At 43.0% G+C, this 27,559-nt stretch overlaps 1 protein-coding gene across 1 annotated transcript; it reads right to left on the reverse strand.

The window, feature by feature from the left end:
* Positions 1-680: 680 nt before the first annotated feature.
* Positions 681-23,064, reverse strand: TMBIM6 (transmembrane BAX inhibitor motif containing 6). Its single transcript, XM_081250017.1, has 10 exons — positions 22,969-23,064; positions 10,171-10,258; positions 9,657-9,765; positions 6,985-7,105; positions 5,706-5,754; positions 5,504-5,601; positions 5,222-5,301; positions 4,639-4,739; positions 3,867-3,942; positions 681-2,723 (listed from the first exon to the last, which is right to left on the reverse strand). The coding sequence occupies exons 2-10, from the start codon at positions 10,224-10,226 to the stop codon at positions 2,700-2,702; spliced, it is 714 nt and encodes a 237-aa protein (XP_081106143.1). The 5' UTR covers positions 10,227-10,258; positions 22,969-23,064; the 3' UTR covers positions 681-2,699.
* Between the last annotated feature and the right edge of the window lie 4,495 nt (positions 23,065-27,559).

The following is a 27,559-nucleotide window of genomic DNA, read 5'->3' on the forward strand; positions in this document are numbered from 1 at the left end:
AGACTAAAAGGGAGCTCACTGTCCTGCTCTGGTTACAAAGATTGAGGGTGCGAAGATAGTACCTGAAACACCTCACATTTCCCGCTCCACCTCAGCTGGGGCCTCAGCCAGGAGTCAGAGTAACAGGAAGCTGTTTACAATGAGGGTGACAACCAGAGGGCAAGCGTGACAAAATGGAGTAACCTGACTGTAATGCAAATTTTGGTTTATAATCACATATATAAACTCTATGAGGACAAGGATTTTTATATTTTCACTGATGATTCCTACCGTCGAGAATAGAGCCGGGCCCAGCGGGTGACCACAGATACTGCAGACCACGATACTTGCAAAATGAGGGAATTGTCATGCTTTTTCCATTATGCATCCCCAAATGTCAAAGCTTGGCTGTATATTGGAACCAACTACACGTGCTGCTACCATGAACCCCCTATGATAAAGGCTGGGTAGGAGGACCAGAAAAAGGCCTGGGCTGTGTATGGAACAGAGAATATCCCCAACATCTGTGGCAAGCTGGGGCTACAGACTGAGAGGCCCAAGTGGGGGTCTCTTTATTTCTATTCATACCTAGAACAAACTTAATCCTGTCCTACTCCCAGCCCCAAGAACAAGAAGTCAGACAGCACCCCAAACCCCCCATTCAGCTGTGGCCTTGAATTTCACACACACTTACACCAGGAAAGGTTAAGGAATTTTCTTTATTTTTTACAAATTAAGACTATGTAGATTCCATATATTTCTGAATCAAAAACACCTCTGTCTTCACAGTATGAGTTAGAGAATGCAGCCTGAGCTGGAAACCAAGGAACTAGAAAAGAAAGTGATAATTACAGTGATTACTGTATTAAAAACCTGTTAGGCATTTTCTTTAAAAGTCGTTTTTTATATCTTGTCATTCTTGGCACTGTTTCTAAAGAAAAACTCCTCATCCCAAGCAAAAAAAGCACAAGAGGTGGAGTTTGGCTTCAGGAGATGTAACTCAGATTCTCAGGCCTAGCAGAGAATCAACAAATGTATGGAGAGTTGCTATTGGGGGCTGAATGGGAAGGAAATCCCTTTTAGTAAATTCTCAAGCCACAGGCTGGAGACAGCAGCTAAATCAGAGGGCAGCATCCTCTGCAGAAGCGAGCCATTCCGAGTCGCATGCCACTCCAGAAATCACACAGCCTGGGAACAAAACTGTTTCATGGGATGGCACAGTGATGTGGTGCACTGTGAACCAGTAGCCATTGGGTCAAACTGGGTACTGGTTGTGAACAGGGAAAGCCAAAAATGGTGTCCTACTAGCAATGAGTTTTCAATGGCTCAGTTCCCCTTACTTTAAAGCCCTGTGAGTAGCCAGAGCCACAGATACTCCCAAGGGTGCCTGATCTTCTGTGCCAGCTGGCTGTGGCAGCTCACAGGGAAGGAGCTGGTGACCCCATTAGTACTGCCCCCCTACACTTGCAAACACAGAGCTGTAGGAAAGCAGAAGTCTTGCAGGTTTGGTTGCCCAGCCCCTGCCTAAAGAAGGCTGCAGATTTCCAGAAACAGGTGAACAGACCAAAACCTGAAGTGCATCTGTAAAATGGACATTTACCTACTGCCCCAAATCTCTGGCCTGACACTACCTATTAGTGCCCAAGATAAGACAAAAACGCACCTAAGGACTGTTATGAATGCTGCCTCCCAAGCCATCACGGCCCGTGCCACTGGTGTGAACAAAGACCCACTCAGTTAATGGGGGAGATACTACTCTCCCCTGCCCCAAACAGGCCCTCATTTGGGTCTGTCTGGCAGGATTAGTCACAATTGCCTCAGAGGCTCAGCCATGCCGCCCCTTCTCTATCCTTCCTCTCCCGGGACCCTTAATCACAGCCACCTGGTAGAGGCCACTCAGTAACTAAGGTAGTGATCAATTTAACCAAAAAAAAGGGCAAGTCTGGGAACTCTACATTATATCTTGCCATACATAATCAGCCATTTCATAGATGCCTGACAAGAATTTCCCTTTGTGCTGAAACCCTCCCACCCCACGGATGGAAAGCAGGCAGATTCCGAGGGCCAGACAAGAGACTGGAAAGGGAACCTACACAAATCCACACTCCTTTCGTGACAGCAAGGCAGAAAGGCACGTATGCCAGACCAGCAGTGACTCCGGCAGCTCAGGGGAAGCAAAGCATCCACCAGAAGAGGCTTTTCATGTTCTCTGTAGGGGTTGGCAGCTCAGACATAATAAGCCTGAGTAACAATGGGACCAGCAAACGTCTTTCCAATGGAAAACACACTGCCTAGTCCCATAGGAAATGCACATAAAGCAAACAACGCTGAGGGAAGAAGGGCGGAGCAAGGCGTCTCTACCAAACAGTTCAGGTCCACTCGTGAAGCTCAGTCGTAAAGCGGACTCCTGGAGTTTGCTTCCTCTGCGGATCCCGCTCCTCATCACAGCGAACTGGCTGCCTGAGCAGAGGAAGAGGCTAGGGATGGGGGATGGCAGAAAAGGGAGCGGGGAAGAACCCCAAAAATATGAAGCCAAACTCCAAACTATATGTCGCTAATCAGTTTTTTGATCAAAAAATTCAAAATAGAGAAAACCACAAAGTACAAAAGCTTTTCTGATGCTTTTCATTATCACAGAACACGCAACCTGTAATGTGTGCAAAGAGGAAATGAGGGGCGGAGGGAGAGGAAGTCGAATTGGGGAAGGCTGGATGGTCATTTCACTTCTTCTCCTTCTTCTTATCCTAGAAATGGAGGAAAATTACCCAATTAACTTCTGGCATTAACATTTAAGCTAAAACTCTTGAGTCAGCCGAAACCTCACTGCCTTTGGTTAGTGATTGGAAGGGATCCGGACAGTAAAACGGGAGGAGAGATGCTCCTTCAGTATAGGAGGAACTAAATCTCAGCCATCTTCTGCCTGGTGGTCTCCCAAGTTGCTACAGACTTGACAACAATCAAGGTTGAGCAGTTGTTCCCGTTGCTACCCCAGGAGTAGCTATAGGTGGGCTGCCTAACCACTCCTGGCTACTCACCACCGCGACAGCTCAGATCCCAACCACTGAAGGCTGCACACCAGTGGTCTACCCTAAAATAACTAAATGAGAGGCCAAGACCAAGCCAAGAGCAACTTCCCATTAGGCCTAAGAAGAAAGCATAAATCCTCGGCATAAATCAACGTTCGAAATAACACAGTCCAGTTGAACTCTTCATTGCACTGGGGGGAAGCCCAGGGTATCATTACATGGATGAAAAGGATGTTGTTTTGACTGAAACTGGAGGACCTGCTTGGTCCTCAGTCCAGTCGCGGTACAGACCAGACAGAGGACCACCAATCCCATCTGGTCAACTGCTTCCATCACCACTGCACCGACTCACATTCCACCTTACATTCTGTTAAGAAAGGCCTGTGCTTTCATTTGTTCCTCTACTACTGGAGTGGATGATGTTTGCCACTCACTAACCCTATACAGAATGCCTCTCTTGAAAAAAATTAAGACTAACAAATGGGTAAAATTGGCCTATTTCTAAAATATATATACAAAAGCTGGTGGTATTATATAAATCCTCTAGGATATCTTTTTGAGTCACAACTATCTTTACAACCTTTAAATTCCTCATATAGTAGACTGTTTCTTGTTGCCACTAAAGCTCTTTTCCTTTTGAAACTAATCTCAGGGATTCGTTTAAAAAAGAAAAAAAAAAAAAAAGGATGATTTTTACTTGTTCCTTTTTCTCCAACAGCTAAAGACTTCTAGTTGAACTCTTACTCAGTGGCCTGCCTTACAGTTACCCTGGACCCACACAGTGTGAGCAAGTTCTCAAGCTTTAAGTACAGACAGATGCTGAGCTCAGGAGCCAGTCTTTCATCTTTGGGTGGTGCTAACCTTCTCATTCATAGCCAGGATCATCATGAGTTTTCTGAAGAGAGTAACGAAATCTAAGAAGAGGTCAACGCAGTGCCTGAAAGAGAAGAACCAGGTCACAAACTGCACTTCCCACTTTCCTTTATCCACAAGCCCACAAAGGTGCAGAACACAGAAACCCCGCCCCAACCCCAAGAGTCAACTTCACCAGCACTCCACCACCAACTAAGTACAACTCTAGTGTCTGAGATCCTCTTCAACTCAGCAAAGCCATGGAGCATAGAGAAAAGAAAATTTAGACTCTGCAGAGGCCTAAGTCTGAACCCTGGAACTACCATTAACTAGCTGAGATTTTGAGAGGATTACTACATTAAAAAAATTATATGCACATCTTCTTCTCATTGTTAAAGGCTTAAAGAATACAACAGTATTAAGAGTAAAAGGTGAAAGATCCCTTTCCCTCTCCTCTGCCTAGAGGTAACCACTATTCAAAGTATGGATAATTAAATACATATTATTAGTCCAACTTTTAAAAATCTGATGTCTTTCAGGAATTGAGGGAAATGATGCTTTTTGGTGCACAGTTCCAAAACCATAGATATCCTATCACGTATGCCCCTGAAGGCTGGCCACATAAGTCAGCCAGTGCCATCTGGTCCACTCTTATTCCTACCGATGTGGAAAGAAAGGGAAGCCAAGCAAAAGATCATCCCAGAGAATCAGAAAAGAGTCGTCGAAAGGAAGATTATGCCTCCCCGCTTCATACTCATTAAAGACCAGGTTTCACACTCACCAGATATAATCTTTATCTCCATTTTCAGCCTTTTCAATAATGAGCTGAGTATCGAAAAGGACAAAGCCACACATGACCACCAGCCCCACATACAGGTTTGCCTAACAAAAGAAGAATGAGATGAGGTTACCATGTGGTAGACATTGTAGAGAAAAAACAGCCATACCTCTTTCTGGCCCTTGGCCGCTTGAAAGTGCATCGAACGCTAACCCTACAGACATTAACATTCGTGGGAACTGAAGCCCATAGTGAAGACCGTATTACTTCCCTAGGCACAATTCTGCACTTATTTTTTCAGGTCACTGGAAGAGCTTCAATCATTTTAACAAGGAGCCACTGCTGGACTGGCTTTAGAAAAATGATCTCTGAGCAAACCATATCCACTGCAATGCCCAACCCCTGTTCAGTTTGTACTTCCACCTGTAGCAGAAGGCTCCGTCCTGGGAGGGTAAGTGGTGAGGCTTCAAGAGCACTGGCCCACAAAGATGAGAATTCTGAGTCTATCTTGGCTAAGATAGACTTATTAAGCAAGAAAAAGAAATGCAAGGTAAATGGCTGCTGCAAAGTTATATGCAAATCTCACCTGGAAAAGCCAAATGGATCCAAAGAAAAGATTCCCCAGGGAAGACAAGAGCATCAGGCTCATGGCTGACATCAAGATACCTGTAAGAAAAGACAAAAAGCCCTCTTGAGAAAAGCCAAAGCAAAGCAAGGCAATCCCATTAAGTCCATTCTTTACTTTCCCCCCAAAATGAAGGCTTTCAATTTCAACCCAACAGTCACAAGTTGGAGGTGAGGGTAAAGGTCCTAGTGAGAATTCTGGCTAAAGTGGAGACCCTCTCCCTATTTTCCAGTCCACACATACCTCCCAGAAACAGGTAGCTACGGCGCCTGGCATAGAGTGCACTCAGGGTGAAGCAGGTGAAGATCATTGCTGTGCCCAGGAAGGCGGTGGGAAGGATGCTGTTAAGGGAAAAGACCATTGTATCAAGGGCTACAGGTATATAACCTATATTTAGAAAGTATATTTAGAAGGTATATTCATAAGACACTACTACCATAGTTACCTGGGGTTGATGGCAATGCACAAGTCCAGAGCAGGGCCCAGGCCAACTCCTAGAAAACAAAAAGCCGCAGAACACAGCATTAACACCAATTTCTGAAGAGGATTCTCATCCAAAAGCTGATCATCAATAGCATGGGCATGCCTACAGTCCTAGAAAACAACAAAACAAGTGGACTAATGTAATTAAAATCTTTCTCTCTTCCATCCTTAACTGTTTTCCAGAGAACAAATACTCGACTGAGTTATTTACGGACAGACCTGCACAACTGTCCCCTTGGCTGAAAATCATAGACGACCCAGGAGGAATAGACATTAGGAAAAATGAAGCAGGCATGTCAAACATTTTCCAGCTAAATTATAAGGCTGCAAAACTCTGAAGAGCAGTGATGTGAGACTGTAATGTAGGCCAGATCAGGAATTAGATGAAAGGGATAAAGAGCAAAGCAGTGCCTTGTGGCCAACAACCTGTAGTCATGAAGGCTGACTCCCTCTGTAGCAGAAAAGGCCAGACCGGTTCTGCAGGTGGACACTTGCCAACAGGAGGGTGCAGCGGCAACCTGTTCCAGCTCCAACATCTCTTCTACTCTGGTTTTTCTCTCCTTTTGATAACCCTACCCCTTTAGTACCTTCAAAAGCTAGCTTTCCCTGATCTAAAAATCTTAAATCTCTAAATCCCTTCCTTTCTACAATTTCTTCAACACTGTATAGATTAGACGCACTCAGAACGAGTTGTACTAACTCAAATGTTGCTTTGCAAGTATTTTTACTATGTACCTTGAGACCTGTTTTCCTTAATGACAATTCTAGAAGATCTGCGCTTTTAATTCTTTTCTTGAGAATCAGCAAAGTGCCCTGTAGGATGGATCTCAATGTATGACTTTAATTAACTGTCCACAAGATTCAGAAGAGATGCTCCTATGATAGTTGCCAGTTGAGTTCAACTAGGTCAGATTCTTGGCCTAGTTTAGTCCCATGTCCACCATTAACAAGTTATGCTACCTAAGCTCTTAAACGTCATTCATTCAAGCATACAAATGCTTATTTTTGGATACAAAAGTAGAAGTCACAGACACTAGTCACAAACAGCCTTCTAGATGGGGAAGCAAGATGCACCTACATGAAATAAGAAAGCAACACAAGGCACACTCAAATACAAGATAGGATGGTACAGTGTGCCAGTTGGGGTGCATCAGAATAAATATATATCTTGGGCCTTAATCTAAAGAGATACTAAAAATACAGTGTCCCTCCCTCAAAGTTAAACCAATCCCTTAACATACCTGTAAGGAAAGCAAATCCAGCAAGAAGTCCCAGTCTTTTTTGCTCAGTTTCATGGCTATGAGGTGTTGCCATCAGCCAAATCATCAACCCCAGGGAGCCCAAGGCAGAGAGCAGGCCAGCCTGTTAGATGCAGTCAATAATTAAACACTTGAAAGTATCAAATTTATTTTGCAAGAGACCTTATCGGGTTCAAATATTCACCTGGACTTCCTAATATTTGTTTCTAACCTGGAGGCAGCAGAAAAGGCAGTGAGGGCTGAGGAGAAAAACCAGAAGCTTGAAGGACAAGGTCAGGACCATGGTGGATGCTGGAGGCAGTCCATTAACTGTAACTGCCCAAGTCAAATTATAAGTCTGACCCAAGAAACGGAAAAGATGAATCAAAGTGACAAGTGCTTGAAGCATATTCCAATCTGCAGAACAAGTAGGAATGACCTCTTTTTGATCACTTTAAAACACACACACACACACAAATGTATATACACACACACAGAAAAAACTGAATGACTGTGCCCACCCCCTCAAATTCATGTTTAAATCCTAACCCGCAATTTAATGGTATTTGGAGGTGGGGTCTTTGAAAGGTGATTAGATCATAAGGGTGGAGCCTTCACAAAGGGAGATTAGTGACCTTATAAAAAAGATCCCAGAGGGCTCCCTTGCCCCTTCTACCATGTGATGACACAGGAGAAGATGACTGTTTACACAGGAAGCTGGCCCTCACCACAGAACAAATCTGCCAGCACCTATCATGATCTTGGACTTCCCAGCATCCCAAACTCTGAGAAACGTTTGTTGTTTAAGCCACCCAGTTTATGGTATTCTGTTATAACAGCCTGAATGAACTGAGACAGAGAGTAAGAACCAAAATGTTAATTTAGGATGATGGGATTATGGGGTTTTATATTTCCTTCTTCTCACTAGTCTGTTTTCTAAATTCTCTACAATGAACATGCATTAGTTTTATAAGAAAAAAATTTTTTGTTTTAAAGCAAGTGGGAAAAGTTACAAGCATTAGAAAGAGAGGAAAATCATCAAGGATGTATGTGGACACCAAAGTTCCTTCCTTCTTTTAAAGGTAGAGTCAATCCTCAGTTTTCACAGTAGTTCTGCTTTATACAGCCACTGTAAGCAATGAATCAGTGATACTGAACAAATGTTCCTGGAGGAAATAAAGGTTTAAGCTCTTTCATTGGATATATATTGTCGAGTCATCAACATAGAACTCGTGCCCAGCCGCACTGTAATTCATGCCTGAACAAAGCTTATCTAACACACGTATTTTCTCTATAAGGCACATCACAGTCTTGCACTTAGCAATACCACTCAGCACTTTTTAGCACTATGCCTGAGGCCATTTTAAACATCAAAATCACCACGAAAAATTATAAAAACGGAGAAAATGTGGCACTAAATAGACTATGAAAAAGACACTTGTTTACAGTATGAGAGCTTGAAAGAAGGCAGTGTTGCCTTGTTCAACCTCAGCTAGAACATGGTGCAATGGACAACTCGAATTTTTTGCCACTCTGTGTATGGCTGCAAAGGTCCACAAAAGCACCGTGAGAACTGATTTTAGGGTTACAAATGAATTTTGCTGAGTAGGTAAATCACAAATACAGAATCCATGAATAATGAGGATGACTATATTTCACTATATTACTTAAAAAAACAAACAAAACACAACCAGAAACCAAAAGGGCCACTTCTGCCTAAAAGGTAGACTATGTTTTAGTCTGAACTTGAGGGATCAAAGCCCTATCTTTGAGTGTCTAGAGTAATTTTTCACACCACCTCTGCCAGGAGGTGCCTGAGCAAGGGGATGCCTGATCATGCCACTCCCAGCAGGGGCAAATGCCAACACAGGTACACCCCTGTACTTACATTAAAAAGGTCACTCCAAAACGGACAAGTCTTGGTTTGTGAGCTTCAAACTTTTCGAGTACTCCTCAACCATCCCTTTTTTTTTTTTTTTTTTTGCGTTACATGGGCCTCTCACTGTTGTGGCCTCTCCCGTTGCGGAGCACAGGCTCCGGACGCACAGGCTCAACAGCCATGGCTCACGGGCCCAGCTGCTCCGCGGCATGTGGGATCTTCCCAGACCGGGACACGAACCCGTGTCCCCTGCATCGGCAGGCGGACTCTCAACCACTGCGCCACCAGGGAAGCCCTCAACCATCCCTTTTATTGCTTCTAGCCAAACTCAAACTCTCACTCAACAAAGGAAAATGAGTTTCTCCAAGAATAAAATGGGCCAAATCCTTAAAGGTCTCAACCCTGTCTCTCCTGATAATCATACAATCAGTGTTTTGTATCCAAGTACTACACAGTCATTCAGGCAAAAAAAAGAGGAAGAAAAGATAAAAAAGTTACTGTGCAAAACCACCCCAGCACGCAGACGTCTCCCCAGTGGGTGGGGGTCTTGTGTGTCAGCAGCACACTGTTCAGTGTCAGGGCCAAAACATCCTGTTTTCAGTATCTAGAGAGGGCAGAGTTGCCAGAAAAATTAAATGGTTCTGCATGTCCTGATTTACAACTGGCTCTGGCTGGGTTCAGATCCCCAACTACTGAGAAGTATTAAGGAAGGACATAGGCTTGTACCACCCTGCTGAGCTAGTTTCTTCCTAATGCGATCTGGGCCACAGCAACTAGAGGAGAAAACTGCTCTTACCTGAATGAAGTGGGTGACCACATGGACATAGGCCCCGGCAGCCGCAACAAACATACTGAGGGCAAAACTGGCATAGACCTTCTTCAGGTGCTGCTGTGTCGAAGGGGTTCTAGGAAAGAATGTTAATAATGGCCATTACTCTAGGACCAATCTCATCTCTAAGCTAAGAATAATTTTCCTTCTTCTTCCCAGGGAATATGTAAAAGTTTTGGCACAATAAAAAAAAAAAGAACGCTTTGAAAACTAGGTTCACAAACAGAAAATCTTAAATGCTGAGGAAAGCCCCAATGCCCAAACTATGAACAATCATTACCCAAACTATAACAACTAAATGGCTTTCCAGCGACCACACCGCAGCCCTTAGACTTTGGGTGCTTTTATCAGATCCTCGGGATTCTAGCAAAGTTAATATGTTAGTTTATATGTACAAAAGTTAATACACCAGGAAAAGGAAAAGAAACAAGATATAAAGGGAAATGTAATATGGAAGTACAGTTAAGGTCAAAGCACTTACATGTGGGAAAATTTAAGGAGTGCATCAAAGTTGATCTTCCGATCAAATATGTTCATGATGCTAGAGTCTGTGGGACACAGTCTCCACTCTGTGGAATCAAGGAAATAAGAAAAGTTATTTTAAAGATACAAGGACACACAAAATAACAAACAACTTTCTTATGAAAAACAGCAACATACAAGTTTGGAAAAATGAAAGTTATATCTAAAATCCCACTGCCCTAACACCACCATTTGCATTTTTATATATTTCCTTCTAGAATACATTTGCAATCATACACAACCATTTTAAAGGGGTCAGAGGAACCCATCTTCTTCTCCCCAAACTGTTTCATTACTAGCATTTGATTTCTATTCTTTCAGAAGATAATCTGCCCCTTTAACATCTTTTTTTTTTCTTTTTTTTTTTTTCAGTACGCGGGCCTCTCCCGTTGCGGAGCACAGGCTCCGGACGCGCAGGCTCAGCGGCCATGGCTCACGGGCCCAGCCGCTCCGCGGCACGTGGGATCTTCCCGGACCAGGGCATGAACCCAAGTGCCCTGCATCGGCAGGCGGACTCTCAACCACTGCACCACCAGGGAAGCCCCATCCTGCCCCTTTAAAAGAGAGTTTGTTTCTTTGAGAAATTCTCTATTAGCAAGCTAGTTAAAGGGACCCAGTCTTACTGGAACATAGAGCAACTTGTCATTTTTTCAAGATGCCAGAGAATTCCCTCAGCAAAGGCACAGAAGTTTAAAGATAAAAAAGAAAAATTATAAAGCTGGGTCTGATACTAGGGCTTGCATTTTTCAAATATACATTTAGAAACTTTCCACCCAACGCAATTTAGAACTGAACTGTAAGGGAGCCACAATTTTAAAAAGAGGAAAGTTCCTCCATGAAAAAGAAATTTGTGCAGAGAGAATTTTTTAAAACACAATCTCAGAACCTTTCTTACAGAAGAGTTGGAACAGTACAAGGAATTTCTGCACACTTCACCCAGATTTCCTAAATGTTAGTATGTCACCATATTTGCTTTATCCCCCCCCATATAGCAATACATGGAGACCTTTTCTTAACTATGCAAGACACAGTGCCTCTTTACACCTAAACACTTCAGTATGTATATCCTGAAAACAATGATCAAAATCAGTAAATTAACAATAATACAATACCATTATCTAATCTACAGACCTTATTCAGATCTTGTCAACTGTCCCAATTGTCAGAAAGGGCATTTTAAAACTGAACTACAAGCAGGTTACATTACATCAGTACCATAAAGTCATGATCTTAAGTTTTGCTCCCTCCCCTATTTCAATGCAATCCTAAATAAACACATTTAACCTACAGAACTAAAAATCTAATCAAGAGCTTTCATCCTTCCTAAATATCAATCCTCCAGATTCTTATTAGACCCATAATACCCATTCATTTCAAATCAGCCAAAAACGGGGGAGAGGAGGGGATTAACGCTAAGTTGTTGGAAAGACAGGCCTACTACTCACACCCATTCTATCAGCACCTAGCCCAATACTCAGCAAAATTAATCCAGGCAATAAAAGTTACAATCCCCAAACTGACTTCCCGAGGAATCCTGGGCCAGTGGAAAGATGCCATCCTTAGAGTCACAAGCATCACTACCGCTTGTTTCCTGAGGCTCTCTCTCATACATGGAACAATTACAATGGCTGGCTTGCTCTCTCTGATTTCCTCTTTCCTTTCTCACCAACATCCCTACTCACCTCAACTGTATTGTTAGTTTTGTTCTTAAGGATATATACAGTGAGAAGCTGCAGAACCTACTAAAGCCGTTCCTCTCACCTCCAAGTCACGGGGTTCTGGGCCCTCTTGATCTAGATGGTGCAATGGTTGCAGGCTATTGCACAGCCAACCAAAGCCTTCCATAACCATGATGAATCCGTCCTCTAGAGAACACACTTACAGGATGGCAGAATCCAGCACCTGGAAAATGTCTTTGTTTAAAGCTTCCATTAACACCCTTAATGACATCCCTAGACAGAACTTGCAACAGCACTGAAGCAACCTTCAGAGCCAAGTTTCTCAGTATTCACAACAAAGCTAGAGTGCCTCCTGCTTCCAATTTCAAGAGTTCAGGTGTGTGTGGGGGTGTGTGTGTGTTAAATCCTCAAATATCCTGGGGATTATTAGTCAGAAAGGGGCAACACTCTGTAACCAGACCCCACTGAATGGAAACTGGGAGGGGAGAATGGCAGTTTGCTCTCTGGCATTTCCCAGGGGCTACTGACTGTCTCTCTTACAACTGCTGATGGAAAAACCAAAACCATCAAAGGTTGTGAGGGTAGGAACAGAGGTGTCAAATATGAATTTCTCCATGATTTAGTGCCTTGCAATTTAAAATCATTAAAAAATTAATTAAAACCAGTTTTCCAACATTACTACCAACTCTAAAATTTAAGTGAAATATGTAATCACCAAATTTTCTGGATGCAAAGGTACACAGCAATTTTAGTAGCAGCAGCTTCATGGGGAAAAATGCAATAAAGTATACATTTAATAAATATGACATAATTTCAGAACTGTTAAAATTAGAGGGGAAAAAAGTTAGGTCTTAGAATCAAGGAAATATACGACAGTTTGCTCTCCGTCTGTTCCAGACAAACAAGAACTAACATACAGATAAGTAATGAGTTCAAACTCTTCTTATAACTTTTGCCAGATAGACTAAACTTACCAGTTTTCTATCTTAGCCTCAACTACTTGTGCTCAGAAGCTGTAGAGAAAAGGTATCTACGTTTCAATGGTTCATATGCAAACTCAGCTAAACAAGATTAAATTGCATTCATAACTCAAAAATAGCAGCTCCCATACCAAAAGTATTTTCAGCCCCAGGGACAGACAGCTCTCAATAGGGCTTGAAGTATTCAAAACCATTAACCAAGTAACTCGGCTAACATTCCAGAGGGGCCCCCATAGTTAAGCGACAATCTCGGTTTTAAAAAAAAGTACAGGGAATTCCCTGGCAGTCCAGTGGTTGGGACTCTGCATTTTCACTGCCGAGAGCCCAGGTTCAGTCCCTGGTCAAGGAACTAGGATCCTGCAAGCCGTGCAGCGTGGCCAAAAAAATAAACAAAATAAAAAATAAAAATAAATGTAAAAGTACATTAAAACAATAAATTTTATGTTATATATATTTTACCAAAATAAAGGGAAAACGTATACTACAAGTTACTCAAAAATTATTCATTATAGGACTCCCCCTAACATACACTGAAGCCCATTACGGAACGGATACCAGCACTGGTCTGTCTCACCCTGGACCCCAACTCATACAGAGTTCTATACTCAAATCTAAAATAGGGAGGTGGACAGTGCCTCAGAGACTCATGGGAAATATGCCTGCACTGCATTTGTAAATGAGAAGTAAATGTTCAGGTGTTACATAACCAAATTCCTTTAATTTAGTTTAGAGACTCATTTTATGCCTTCATACTTTGAAAGGCAGGATACCAAAACTTGTCAAAATTTGTCATGCATATATTGCTCAAGCTTTGTTGGAAGTGTCACCATCCATGGTTCCCCAGGCCAACCTCTCTGCCAGAGCCACCCGAAAACAAAACAAAAAACATATTGCACAATAGGACTTCCCTGGTGGCTAAGTGGATAAGAATCCCCCTGTCAATGCAGGGGACACGGGTTCGAGCCCTGGTCTGCGAAGATCCCACATGCCATGGAACAACTAAGCCCATGCGCCACAACTACTGAGCCTGTGCTCTAGAACCCGCGCGCCACAACTACTGGAGGCCATGCACCTAGAGCCCGTGCTCCGCAACAAGAGAAGCCACCACAAGAAGCACACACATCGCAACAAAGAGTAGCCCCAGCTAGCCACAATTAAAGAAAGCCCGCGTGAAGCAACGAAGACCCAGTGCTGCCAAAAAAACAAAAACAAAAAAACCCTTACTGCATAGGTTTATCAAGATAGAAAAACTCAAGTAAACACATTGTTTTGAGTTAGGTATTCCTGGGGTCTGCTTTTGTTTGAGGAGGAAAGGGCAGCAGGGGCAGGTAGGAGGGGACAGATATTCTTATCAATTAACATCTCTGTCTTCTTACATATTGTTAAATCTATTGTTGTTTTCTAAGAATCTTCCTTACCCATGTCCTAAAACAAAATATTATTATCAACAGCCAAGCCTTAAATTTAAAAAAAAAAATTCTCCTCAATCTTATTCCAACACCTATTAAGTACAATGCATATGAAACATGGCCAAGTGGCCAAAAGCTATACAAAACAATCATGCACTTAGTATTCATTTTTTAAAAATCCTTGCCTTTGACAAAGAAAAGCTTGCTGGCTCCTGGAGCCAGCCCAGAAGCTGCCTCAGTGTATACAATTTAACAACATTAAACAAACCAAAGAAACATTGTTCACACATTTAATTAAACATTCAGTGCATGAATTGGTTCTTCATTCCTGTTGTAGTAATTCAACCATCTTGAATCCTGTTCCCACACACCCAAAGGGACCAAATTGATACTTGAGAGAAGAAAAATCTCATGTGGTTAAAAAAAAAAAAGGTGGTGGGGGGGGAACTCTAATTTTTTTTAGTAGTTCTTTCTACTGAATAGTTTGTAGACTCTACAACCATGTCCCTAGCATAGTGGTTAAGAGTACAGCCTGCAGTGTTTGAATCTTGGCTACTTCCTTAGCTGTGTGATGGAGCAAGTTTCTGGCACTTAACCTCACTGGTTTCAGTTTCCTCATTTGTAAAATAATAACACTTAACATTCCCTACTTCATACAGATGAGGACTAAGTGAGATAATACAACGTGCTAAGAATAGTGCTTCGAATAGTGCTTCGTACATAAGACCAGCTCAATATATTAACCATTGTTTTTACTAGTGTAATTCATTACTCTCATGTCCTCAGTGCACGATTTTCCCCCTTTTCTTAAATTTTTGTTGTTGTTTATAATCATTTAATGAATGTTCCAAACACACCCTTCACAGGCTACAGGTGATGATTTTCCCTTTTAGAAGTCTAGTTTTAGGGACTTCCCTGGCAGTCCAGTGGTTAAGACTTTGCCTTCCAATGCAGGGGTTAAGGGTTCAATCCCGGGTCCCCCTGGGATTGTGGGAGCTAAGATCCCACATGCCTAGTGGCCAAAAAACCAAAACATAAAACAGAAGCAATATTGTAACAAATTCAATAAAGACTTTAAAAATGGTCCACGTTAAAAAAAAAAATCTAGTTTTAGAAGACATTTATCATAGGCCTAATTTACATATGCTCTGTATTTTAATTTTTTTTTTTTTTTTTTTTTTTTTTTTTTTTTTTTTTTTGCGGTAGGCGGGCCTCTCACTGTTGTGGCCTCTCCCCCTGCAGAGCACAGGCTCCGGACGCGCAGGCTCAGCAGCCATGGCTCACGGGCCCAGCCGCTCCGCGGCACGTGGGATCCTCCCAGACCGGGGCACGAACCCGCGTCCCCTGCATCGGCAGGCGGACTCTCAACCACTGCGCCACCAGGGAAGCCCTCTGTATTTTAATTTTAAAAACGTATTATTCAAGAATTAGAAATGAAAAAGGAGGGGCTTCCCTGGTGGCGCAGTGGTTGAGAGTCCGCCTGCCAATGCAGGGGACACGGGTTCATGCCCCGGTCCGGGAAGATCCCACATGCCGCGGAGGGGCTAGGCCCGTGAGCCATGGCCGCTGAGCCTGCACATCCAGAGCCTGTGCTCCACAATGGGAGAGGCCGCCAACAGTGAGAGGCCCGCAAAAAAAAAAAAAAAAAAAAAAAAACGAAAAGAAAAAGGAGAAGTAACAACTGACACTGCAGAAATACAAAGGATCATGAGAGATTACTACAAGCAACTATATGCCAATAAAATGGACAACCTGGAAGAAATGGACAGATTCTTAGAAAAGCACAACCTCTGAGACGGAACCAGGAAGAAATAGAAAATATAAACAGACCAATCACAAGCACTGAAACTGAAACTGATTAAAAAATCTTCCAACAAACAAAAGCCTAGGACCAGATGGCTTCACAAGCAAATTCTAACAAACATTTACAGAAGAGCTAACACCTATCCATCTCAAACTCTTCCAAAATACAGCAGAGTGAGGAACATTCCCAAACTCATTCTACAAGGCCACCATCACCCTGATACCAGAAAAAGATGTCACAAAGAAAGGAAACTACAGGCCGATATCACTGATGAACATAGATGCAAAAATCCTCAACAAAATACTAGCAAACAGAATCCAACAGCACATTAAAAGGATCATACACCATGAGCAATTGGGGTTTATCCCAGGAATGCAAGGATTCTTCAGTATACACAAATCAATCAATGTGATACACCACATTGACAAAGTGAAGGAGAAAAACCATATGATCATCTCAATAGATGCAGAAAAAGCTTTCGACAAAATTCAACACCCATTTATGATAAAAACCCTCCAGAAAGTAGGCATAGAAGGAACTTACCTCAACATAATAAAGGCCATATATGACAAACCCACAGCCAACACCGTTCTCAATGGTGAGAAACTGAAACCATTTCCTCTAAGATCAGGAACAAGACAAGGTTGTCAACTCTCACCACTATCATTCAACATAGTTTTGGAAGTTTTAGCCACAGCAATCAGAGAAGAAAATGAAATAAAAGGAATCCAAATCGGAAAAGAAGGAGTAACAGTGTCACTGTTTGCAGATGACAAGATACTATACATAGAGAATCCTAAAGATGCTACCGGAAAACTACCAGAGCTAATCAATGAATTTGGTAAAGTAGCAGGATACAAAATTAAGGCACAGAGATCTCTTGCATTCCTGTACAATAATGATGAAAAATCTGAAAGAGAAATTAAGGAAACACTCCCATTTACCACTGCAACAAAGAGAATAAAATACCTTGGAATAAACCTACCTAAGGAGACAAAAGACCTGTATGCAGAAAACTATAAGACCCTGATGAAAGAAATTAAAGATGATACAAACAGATGGAGAGACATATCATGTTCTTGGACTGGAAGAATCAACACTGAAAATGACTATACTACCCAAAACAATCTACAGATTCAATGCAATCCCTATCAAACTACCAATGGCATTTTTCACAGAACTAGAACAAAAAATTTCACAATTTGTATGGAAACACAAAAGACCCCGAATAGCCAAAGCAACCTTGAGAAAGAAAAACGGAGCTGGAGCAATCAGGCTCCCGGACTTCGGACTATACTACAAAGCTACAGTAATCAAGACAGTATGGTACTGGCACAAAAACAGAAATATACATCAATGGAACAGGATAGAAAGCCCAGAGATAAACCCATGCACATATGGTCACCTTATTTTTGATAAAGGAGGCAAGAATATACAATGGAGAAAAGACAGCCTCTTCAATAAGTGGTGCTGGGAAAACTGGACAGCTACATGTATGAACGAAATTAGAACACTCCCTAACACCATACACAAAAATAAGCTCAAAATGGATTAAAGACCTAAATGTAAGGCCAGACATTATAAAACTCTGAGGAAAACATAGACAGAACGCTCTATGACATAAATCACAGCAAGATCCTTTTTGACCCACCTCCTAGAGAAATGGAAATAAAAACAAAAACAAATGGGACCTAATGAAACTGAAAAGCTTTTGCACAGCAAAGGAAACCATAAACAAGACGAAAAGACAACCCTCAGAATGGGAGAAAATATTTACAGATGAAGCAACTGACAAAGGATTAATCTCCAAAATTTACAAGTAGCTCATGCAGCTCAATATCAAAAAAACAAACAACCCAATCCAAAAATGTGCAGAAGACCTAAATAGACATTTCTCCAAAGAAGATATACAAATTGCCAACAAACGCATGAAAGGATGCTCAACATCACTAATCATTAGAGAAATGCAAATCAAAACTACAGTGAGGTATATCACCTCACACCAGCCAGAATGGCCATCAAAAAATCTACAAACAATAAATGCTGGAGAGGGTGTGGAGAAAAGGGAACCTTCTTGCACTGTTGGTGGGAATGTAAACTGGTACAGCCACTATGGAGAACAGTATGGAGGTTCCTTAAAAAACTGAAAATAGAACTACCATATGACCCAGCAACCCTAGTACTGGGCATATACCCAGAGAAAACCATAATTCAAAGAGAGTCATGTACCATAATGTTCACTGCAGCACTATTTACAATAGCTGGGACATGGAAGCAACCTAAGTGTCCATCGATGGATGAATGGATAAAAGAAGTTGTGGCACATTTACACAATGGAATATTACTCAGCCATAAAAAGAAACGAAATTGAGTTATTTGTAGTGAGGTGGACGGGCCTAGAGTCTGTCATACAGAGTGAAGTAAGTCAGAAAGAGAAAAACAAATACTGTATGCTAACACATGTATATGGAATTAAAAAAAAATGGTTCTGAAGAACCTAGGGGCAGGACAGGAATGAAGACGCAGACGTAGAAAATGGACTTGAGGACACAGGGAGGGGGAAGGGTAAGCTGGGACAAAGTGAGAGAGTGGCATGGACATATATACACTACCAAATGTAAAATAGATAGCTACTGCGAAGCCGCCACATAGCAGAGGGCGATCAGCTCGGTGCTTTGTGACCACCTGGAGGGGTGGGATAGGGAGGGTGGGAGAGGGATGCAAGAGGGAGGAGATATGGGGATATATGTATACGTATAGCTGATTCACTTTGTTATAAAACAGAAACTAACACATCATTGTAAAGCAATTATACTCCAATAAAGATGTTAAAAAATATATATATATATATAATTGAATCACTAACTCACAGCTAGCTATAACCTGAAGGCGTATTTACCCTAATGAGAGAGTAAAATTAAATGGGGGGGAGGGGGAATCTAAGAAAATTATAAACTGGAATTTGAAGGAACCTGGTAAATCTTACTACTGATTAAAATGACTTTTGTTTAAATGGCATGCCTCTCCGCTGGTACATTTACACTGTACCTCCTGTCCCCCAGGACCACAAAGGTGTTTTGAGTCAGCCTAATGACCACTAAGTGATAATGTGATGTGGTAGAGAATTTGATGAAGTAAATGTTTATTAGCTTGATGCTTTCCTTGCCACCCCTAGGAGGTAGATCAGTTTGATTTCAGGAAATCCAAGAAATTCTGTCTCGACTAGGGCTGGGCTTTGATTGTCCTAGATTTGGACTCTAGATGTCCCAGCCCATCCCTTAACTTGAACCAAAATCCCTGGATTAGGTAACCCTGAATCTCTAGGAGGCTGCCTCAGAACCAAACCAGTAACTGGAGATGGAATGCCTACTTCCTTCAATAAATTATTATTATTATTATTATTATTATTTTATTTTGCCTTTTTTTAAATTTTTATTTATTTATTTATTTATGGCTGTGTTGGCTCTTCGTTTCTGTGCGAGGGCTTTCTCTAGTTGCAGCAAGTGGGGGCCACTCCTCATCGCAGTGCACGGGCCTCTCACTATCGCGGCCTCTCGTTGCGGAGCACAGGCTCCAGACGCGCAGGCTCAGTATTTGTGGCTCACGGGGCTAGTTGCTCCGCGGCATGTGGGATCTTCCCAGACCAGGGCTCGAACCCCTGTCCCCTGCATTGGCAGGCAGATTCTCAACCACTGCGCCACCAGGGAAGCCCCTATTATTATTTTTTGCATCAAATGGACACTGTTGAATCTCCCTCTCTATAAGCACAACTGTTTGACAAACTGAATCGCACAACGGTCCCAATGTCCTAAATACATAATCATCCTCCAGTATAAACCAGCAATCCCTGCCTAATAAAACCATATTTAGCCCAAATGAGAGTAGACATAGATTAGGACAAACAGCACACCCACTCAGCCCTCATCCTTGAAGCTCTTTTTTTCCCAAGTGTTTTGGATTCCAGTTAATTGTTCAGGAACTTTTCTCACACTTTTCACAGTAAGCACCCCCCACACTTAAGTCTCTAGAGTAAATCTAGACCCCCCCATCATCTAATCAAGTGTTGCGACCACAAATCAGCATTCCCCAGCTGGCTCAGAGAGGAGCCTACCTTAATAGAGGGTCACTGAAGTGGCCCTAAAAGCCAGTCTCTACAGTTTTTCTCTCCTTGGTTCGAATACTGTTTTTGAAAACAAAAATGAGTATGTATAATATAAAAGCTACTTCATGAAATTTGGTTAGAAACTCTAGAGGAAAACAAGGTGGAGTAAAAGACACTTCTAGCAGATTCTACCGCCAAGTCAAAGTAGCAAAGGAAAATTTAGCAGGATAGTGCATCAAGAGAATATTCAGTGTTTTCCCAGAGGAGACTAATACCCTTGGGTAGTTTATGAAATAAAGTGAAACTCTTCAGGCTAGCAATAGTACCTTTTATAACAATACCACTGACTGCATTTATATGAAATTAAACAAATTTCAAAGTGTTTTATTATATACACTATTCCCTTTGATCATCACACACATGAAGAAAGGGCAAGAATGATTAGTCCCACTTTAAAGATTAAAAAGTAAGTTCAAAAAGGCAGCATAATAGTGGCACGAGCACTCGATTTGGAGTCACAAGTCCTGCCATATTCTACCACATAACTTTGGGGAAATCATTTTACCTAAGGTCATCTAGGCTTCCTCATCTGGAAGGATGATTAGCTAACACCTGCTCTACTAAGCTCATTGAATGCCAATAAGAAAACCTGTGTGAAATTACTATAAAGTGCTAAACACTTTACAATGGACATTAAATGGACATTAGTACTGACCAACATCAGAGAGTTGAAATAAATAGTAGAGCCACGGACTTCCCTGGTGGCGCAGTGGTTAGGAATCCGCCTGCCAGTGGAGGGGACACGGATTCGAGCCCTGGTCCGGGAAGATCCAACATGCCGCGGAGCAACTACTGAAGCCCGCGCGCCTAGAGCCCGTGCTCCGCAACAAGAGAAGCCACCGCAAGGAGAAGCCCGCGCACCGCAACGAAGAATAGCCCCCGCTCGCCGCGACTAGAGAAAGCCCGCGCGCAGCAACGAACACCCCTAATGCAGCCAAAAATAAATAAATTCATTAATTATTTTTTAAAAAATAGTAGAGCCAGAAATCAGGTTAGGGGTCTTCTGACCTCTCAAGCCTGGTGCTCTTTCTACTATTACACCTTACAGCAGAAAAGCAAGTTTTCCTTAAAGCAGTTTCAGCTATAGGTCAAGAGAAATTGTAAAACAACAACAACAAACATATTTTGATTCCTATTATACTTTTCTGCATTTTTCAGCATTTCTAAGTACGAACCATATGCATAAATCAAGAAAAGATGTGGAAATGCTGACCAAATATCTGGATTAATTTTACCTTTCCTTTTTAGGAGAGCGAGACTTCACTGGATCAATAGTGGGGAAGGGAGAGAAGGGAAGAAAGAGGGTACTAAGCCAGGTTTCCACAACAAAATGAATAATGGAATTAGGAAACTCTGAATCCAAATTACAGACTGCATTTCTCAAGGATTCAACCATTCTGACCCCACTGGAGGAAAATGGCAGAGAATCTAAATGTCAACATACTCTTGAAGCCAGGCCAAAAAAAATATTAGACAAGGAGGAGTAATAAAACACCAAAGAGGGTAAATCAAATAATTACAGAAATGTGTTTGCAGAAGCCGTAAGAAATGCAGTTATGAAACTTTTATCTTTCTTGAACTTAATTCTTAAACTACACATGCAACCAAAAGATAAACTTGAAATAAATAAGTAACTAGAAAAGCCCATTCGCCATTAACCTTTAACCCTGAAATTTTTGTCTATGTTTCAGGCACAGTCAGCTCTTCTAGTGATTACACATTCACAACTTAACTATTGCTGGAACAGAGACTCAAGTTCAGAAAGGGTTTTTTTGTTGTTTGGTCAATGGAAGGCTCATGCGGCAGGCAATGCAACTTGGGCTGGCACCGGGCTGCAATTCCTCACTTAATAAACACACAAAAATACCACAGCTCCAGCACGTACGTCCAAGAAAAAAAGAAAAGCAACCGCCCAACGACGCCTTTCCTGAGCGGACTTTAAGAAAGTCGCCCACAAGGCCCAGGACCAAGCAAAGCCAAAGCCACCTCACCTGTCCAAAGGTAACCAATCAGACCAGAGCGGGGCTGCCCTGGGGGGCTGGCAAGCCAGGCCTGGCCCGGGTCTCTCCTCACCTCCCGCCTCTGCTGTTGGCTTCCAAGTAAATAAGGAGCCTCGCAGGTCACAGAGACGTGTGACATCACCCGCCCCGCCGTGACAGGGCAGCCTGCCGGACCAGGCCCTCCTGAGTCCCAGCACCCGCCGCTCACCCAAATGGGGCCCGGCCAGGACCCCCAGCAGGCCAGGGATCTGTCGGGTGGGGCGGCTATGACCACAAACCCGTAAGGTTTCGCTTTCATTCTCCTCGGAAGGAAGGTGCGGGGGACGTGCCCTGAATTCAAGGGATCAAGGCTGGGCCTGGGCCGTCTACACCGGGCGGAGGAGGAGGAGGAGGAGGGACACGCAATGGGGGGAAGGAAGGCCAAGAAGGAGCCTTCGCTAGCGCTAGCGTGCAGAATCCGCGCCTCGACGACCCCCAGAGACCCCTTGGACTCGTCCCCGCCCCTCCCCCGCTCCGGTACAGTTGCGCATGCGCAGTAGTAGTTGTCGTTTTCCTCCCCTCCCCGCCTAGCTTTCCGGAGTCCAGTTGTCGACCAGGGCCCACTTTCCCCAGGATGCAGTCAGTCCGAAAACGGAGACTACTCCCACTCTTGCTCAAGCAACAACTGCTAAGCCTCTTTCCATTTCTCACTCCCGGTTTGCGCAGTCCTAGCTTCAGACGTACCTTCTGACCCGCCGCTCAGGAGTCCAAACAGCTCTCCTACCACCGGATGTGCTTCTGACTCTCCCAGGGTCCGCTCCAGACTCTTTGCCTCGCGTCCGCCCCTCGAGGGAAGCCCCGCCCCCGCGTTCCGCCTAAGGCAAGTCCTCATTGGTCGTTGGTTGCACTTCTGCCTTTCCATTGGCTGTACGTGCATAAACAACGGCTGCTTACTTCCGAGCCGTTTGCTTAACGCCCGTGTCGATCAAGACTCTAGCCGCCAACCAGCGTCGTAGCGAAAGATATCCGCCTTCTTCCCTCATAGTAAGAAAGGGTCGCGGTCCAAAGCCTCCTCTAGTGGACAAAAAGAAGAGGGGCAGGCCCCACCCAAGACACAGGGCAAGTAATTCAGCCTCCAATACGCGCGGTGGGATAGCACCGCAAAGTCCCGGGATTCTGGTTTTAGGCTGGTCATGGAATGTTAAAGGGGGAAAGAGATTCAGAGAACACCTAGAAAAGCGGTCTCACAAGGGCCAATTTACCGTGAATCTAGTGAAGCTTAGAAGGCTCAGCGAATCCTCCAGGAACTCGAGGAGGAATTAGCAGCCCCAGTCCTGCATCGGACGCACGGACCCCACCCTGGAGATCACCCTCTAAGCCTAAGTGGTGGTTCTGGGGTCTTGGGCGGGGCCAGCGGGTTGCAAGGACCACCTCCCCATCCACCTTGCTTGGGGGAGGTGGGTATTAGTGCAGTGGGTGGGAGGGGAACGAGTGTGGCTATCTGGCTGAGTTGCTCTGGCAGCCCTGAAGAAACTAAGCCAAGGAAAATCAAAGGACTGGAGCTCCCCGAGGACAAGAAGCAATACTTGCGCAAGAACTTATAGTAAGGAGTTCTAAGACTGATTTAAAAAAAAAAGTTTCTGCACTATCAATTTTTAAAAAAACTTTTTTTTGCTAATTTAGCGTTCTAGTATCGCTTAATATCTTATAAAAATAATACAACATGGTCATACGAAGAGGCAAAGAGTATGCAGCCAAAAAAAGAAAAAGATAAAAAAAGCATATCGTGGTTGACAGGCAAGTTAGTAATAATAATGTGGGTTTTTTGAATTGTGTTATATTTGTGGTTTTGGCAGCATTTAAAAATCTGTAATGATTTCTTATTCTAAATAAATATTGACTTTATTACATAATTTTTTATTCTTTTTCTTAAATACAGCCTTATAATTGTAGATGTTTGGGGCTGCACAAAACATAGATCCAACCCTGCCCCTCATTTTACAAATAAGGAAACAGTCCCATGGACAGAAAATGTTCTCGCAAAATAAGAGAAGAAATTTAGATTAAGCATTTGATCAGTGAAGATCAAATCAGAATGCAGGATTTAGGAAACTGCTTTCTAGAAGGATAGAATAGCTTTTTTTTTTTTTTTTGGCCGCATCTCCCGACCAGGGATGGAACCCGGAGGAACCTGGGCCCTCAGCAGTGAAAGCGCGCAGTCCTAACCACTGGACCGCCAGGGGATTCCCTAGAAGGCTAGAATAACTATCTTTTCAGTAAAGAATACAAATGGACAGGGTATGATTCTCAGTACACAAATGCAGATATGCAATAAACATTTTATTTTCTATAGTGCAACCTAATGTTTACTCTGAACCTTATTCCACTGGAGTGGGAGAAAATACATTATCAGTCTTCCTTGAGGTTTCTCTCCCTACCCCACCCTAATTTCGGCCACATTTCTGGGGGCTAAAGTGCTTGGGAATAGGGCCTATCTGGTTCCTGGTCATCAATTCACACAGGTTGCTGCAGAAGTTTTTACCTTTGTACTGGTGTGGCCCTTTCAGGTACAGCAGTAGCTATTTCCTTGCCATACTTAAGCCACAAGAAATCTTTTGTCAAGCTAATATTGAATTCTCCACCTAGAACAAGAGGTTGCTAAGAGTTTGGCCTGTACAGTGTTGACCGACATAGTTTATTCATTCATTGATGACATAGATTATTCCCTCCATTTCTGACTCAAGGTCTCTCATGAGGTTGCAATCAGATGTCAGCCAAGGATGCAGTTATCCAAAGGCTTGACTGGAGCTAGAGGAATTACTTCCAAGGTATGGCTGACAATTTGGTGCTGGCTATTGGTAGGAGGCCTTAGATCCTCTCCAAATGGGCTCCTCTATAGGGCTGTTTGAATGTCCTCACAGCATGAGGGCTGGCTTCTCCCAGAGTGAGCAATCCCAGTGACAGAGAGAACTAGGTGGAAGCTCTCTTTACAACTTATCTTCACAGTTGCAGAGCAATCACTTATAATAATAACCTTATTCCCAGACCCCTGTCCTGGGTCTTGTGCCTCAGAGGGCCTCATGCTTTGGAAGGCCTTCCTGGAAATTTTCTAAGTCTCCCTCATGTGCCTGGGACCAACCTGGGCCAGTAGTGCCATCAAGGTTCAGCCCAGACCAGGTCCTGCTGGGCCCTTGTCCCAGTTTCTCCCCTTCATGGGGTTCTCCAATTCCAGGATGCCCGAGAAACTCTGAAACTCATGCCTGTGGCATTATTCCAAGGCCCTGTGATCAGGTCTCAATTCCAAGAGGGCATCCTGGTGAGCCGATCACTCGTGCTAGCCAGCACAGTATTTCTTTTGTGGAATCGCATGAGATTGGGTCTCCAGGATCATGCTGACATGCCTACTTGGGGGTCAGACAGAAGATGAGCTCAGGCCTCTGGGCTACCAACAGTCTTCTACTAACCTTTGGGCTTGAGGTGTATGTATGGGTTCCTGTATTGATCCTCTCCTGTCAGTGTTCTGACTGTGGAGCTGTGTGAGGTCCATAGCACCAGAGGACAACAGAATGACAGCGGGCATCTTTTATCCTGTACATCACTACACTCAAGCCACTTCCACCCCCACCCCCTGCCCACCCTACCACTGGCACCCAGGGTAGTCACTCCATCTCCTCCAAAGACTCTGGGACGTATGTCAGGCAGTCCTCTGGGAGTAGCCCCCACTTCCTCCTCCAAGATCACTTCTGGATGCTTTTGAGACTGTTGCTCCACAGTGCCAACAGGCCCTTCCCAACTAATGTCCTCTTTTGCTTCTGAATGCTGTGGTGATACAATGTTCTCACCCATGTCAGTCTTAAGTCATGCCAAAGGAGGCATGCACAAATGATATCATTCCTCTTGCTCTATCCATGATGTGTGGAAGGTAAGGATGTGGTTAACACTGAAAGAGATCACAGTCTGGGAATGCTGTGATTATGGTTTAAAGAGTATAAGAGAAGGTATGGTTAGAAGAGGTGTTGTTCTATGCTTACGGTATAAAATTCTGAATGAAAATTTAACATGACCATAAAACAAATTATTGTTCAAATTTTCTTGCATATTCTGGGTAAGACTTGCATTTGTGGTCACCATAAACAAAGCACAGTAATAATTTTTGAGAGAGTCATGGGTGACATGTGGATAACGTGGTGTCATGGGTAATGATATAACCTGGAGAAAACAAATAGTATAAGGGAACTACAGGAACAAGAATATCTATATTGTTTCACTATAAACAGAGTACAAAGACCCTTGGCATTGTATTAACAGTGTTACTAAACAACCCAATCAAAAAATGGGCAGAAGATCTAAATAGACATTTCTCCAAAGACATACAGATAGCCAAAAAGCACATGAAAAGATGCTCAACATTGTTAATTATTAGAGAAATGCAAATCAAGACTATGATGAGGTATCACCTCACGCTGGTCAAAATGGCCATCATCAAAAAGTCTACAAACAGGCTTCCCTGGTGGTGCAGTGGTTAAGAATCCGCCTGCCAATGCAGAGGATACGGGTTCAATCACTGGTCCGGGAAGGTCCCACAGGCCGCAGAGCAACTAAGCATGTGCTCCACAACAAGAGAAGCCACCGTAATGAGAAGCCAGCGCACCGCAACGAAGAGTAGCCCCTGCTTGCCGCAACTGGAGAAAGCCCATGTGCAGCAGCGAAGACCCAATGAAGCCAAAAATTAAAAAATAAAAAAAATAAGGTTTAAAAAAAAATGTCTACAAACAATACATGCTGGAGAGGATGTGGAGAAAAAGGAACCCTCCTATACTGTTGGTGGGAATGTAAACTGGTACAGCCACTATGGAGAACAGTATGGAGGTTCCTTAAAAAACTAAAAATAGAATTACCATATGACCCAGCAATCCTGCTACCGAGCATATACCCAGAGAAAACCATAATTCAAAAAGACACATGCACTCCAATGTTCATTGCAGCACTATTTACAATAGCCAGGTCATGGAAGCAACTTAAATGTCCATCGACAGTGGAATGGATAAAGAAGATGTGGTACATATATACAATGGAATATTACTCAGCCATAAAAAAGAATGAAATAATGCCATTTGTAGCAACATGGTTGGACCTAGAGATTATCATACCAAGTGAAGTAAGTCAGATAAAGACAAATATCATATGATATCACTTATATATGTAGAATCTAAAATGATACAAATGAACTTATTTACAAAACAGAAACAGACTCACAGACTTAAAAAACAAACTTATGGTTACCAAAGGGGAAAGGGAGCGGGGGATGGATAAATTAGGAGTATGGGATCAACAC

This window comes from Mesoplodon bidens (assembly GCF_964165515.1).
Source record: "Mesoplodon bidens genome assembly, chromosome: 11".
Taxonomy (NCBI): Eukaryota; Metazoa; Chordata; class Mammalia; order Artiodactyla; family Ziphiidae; genus Mesoplodon; species Mesoplodon bidens.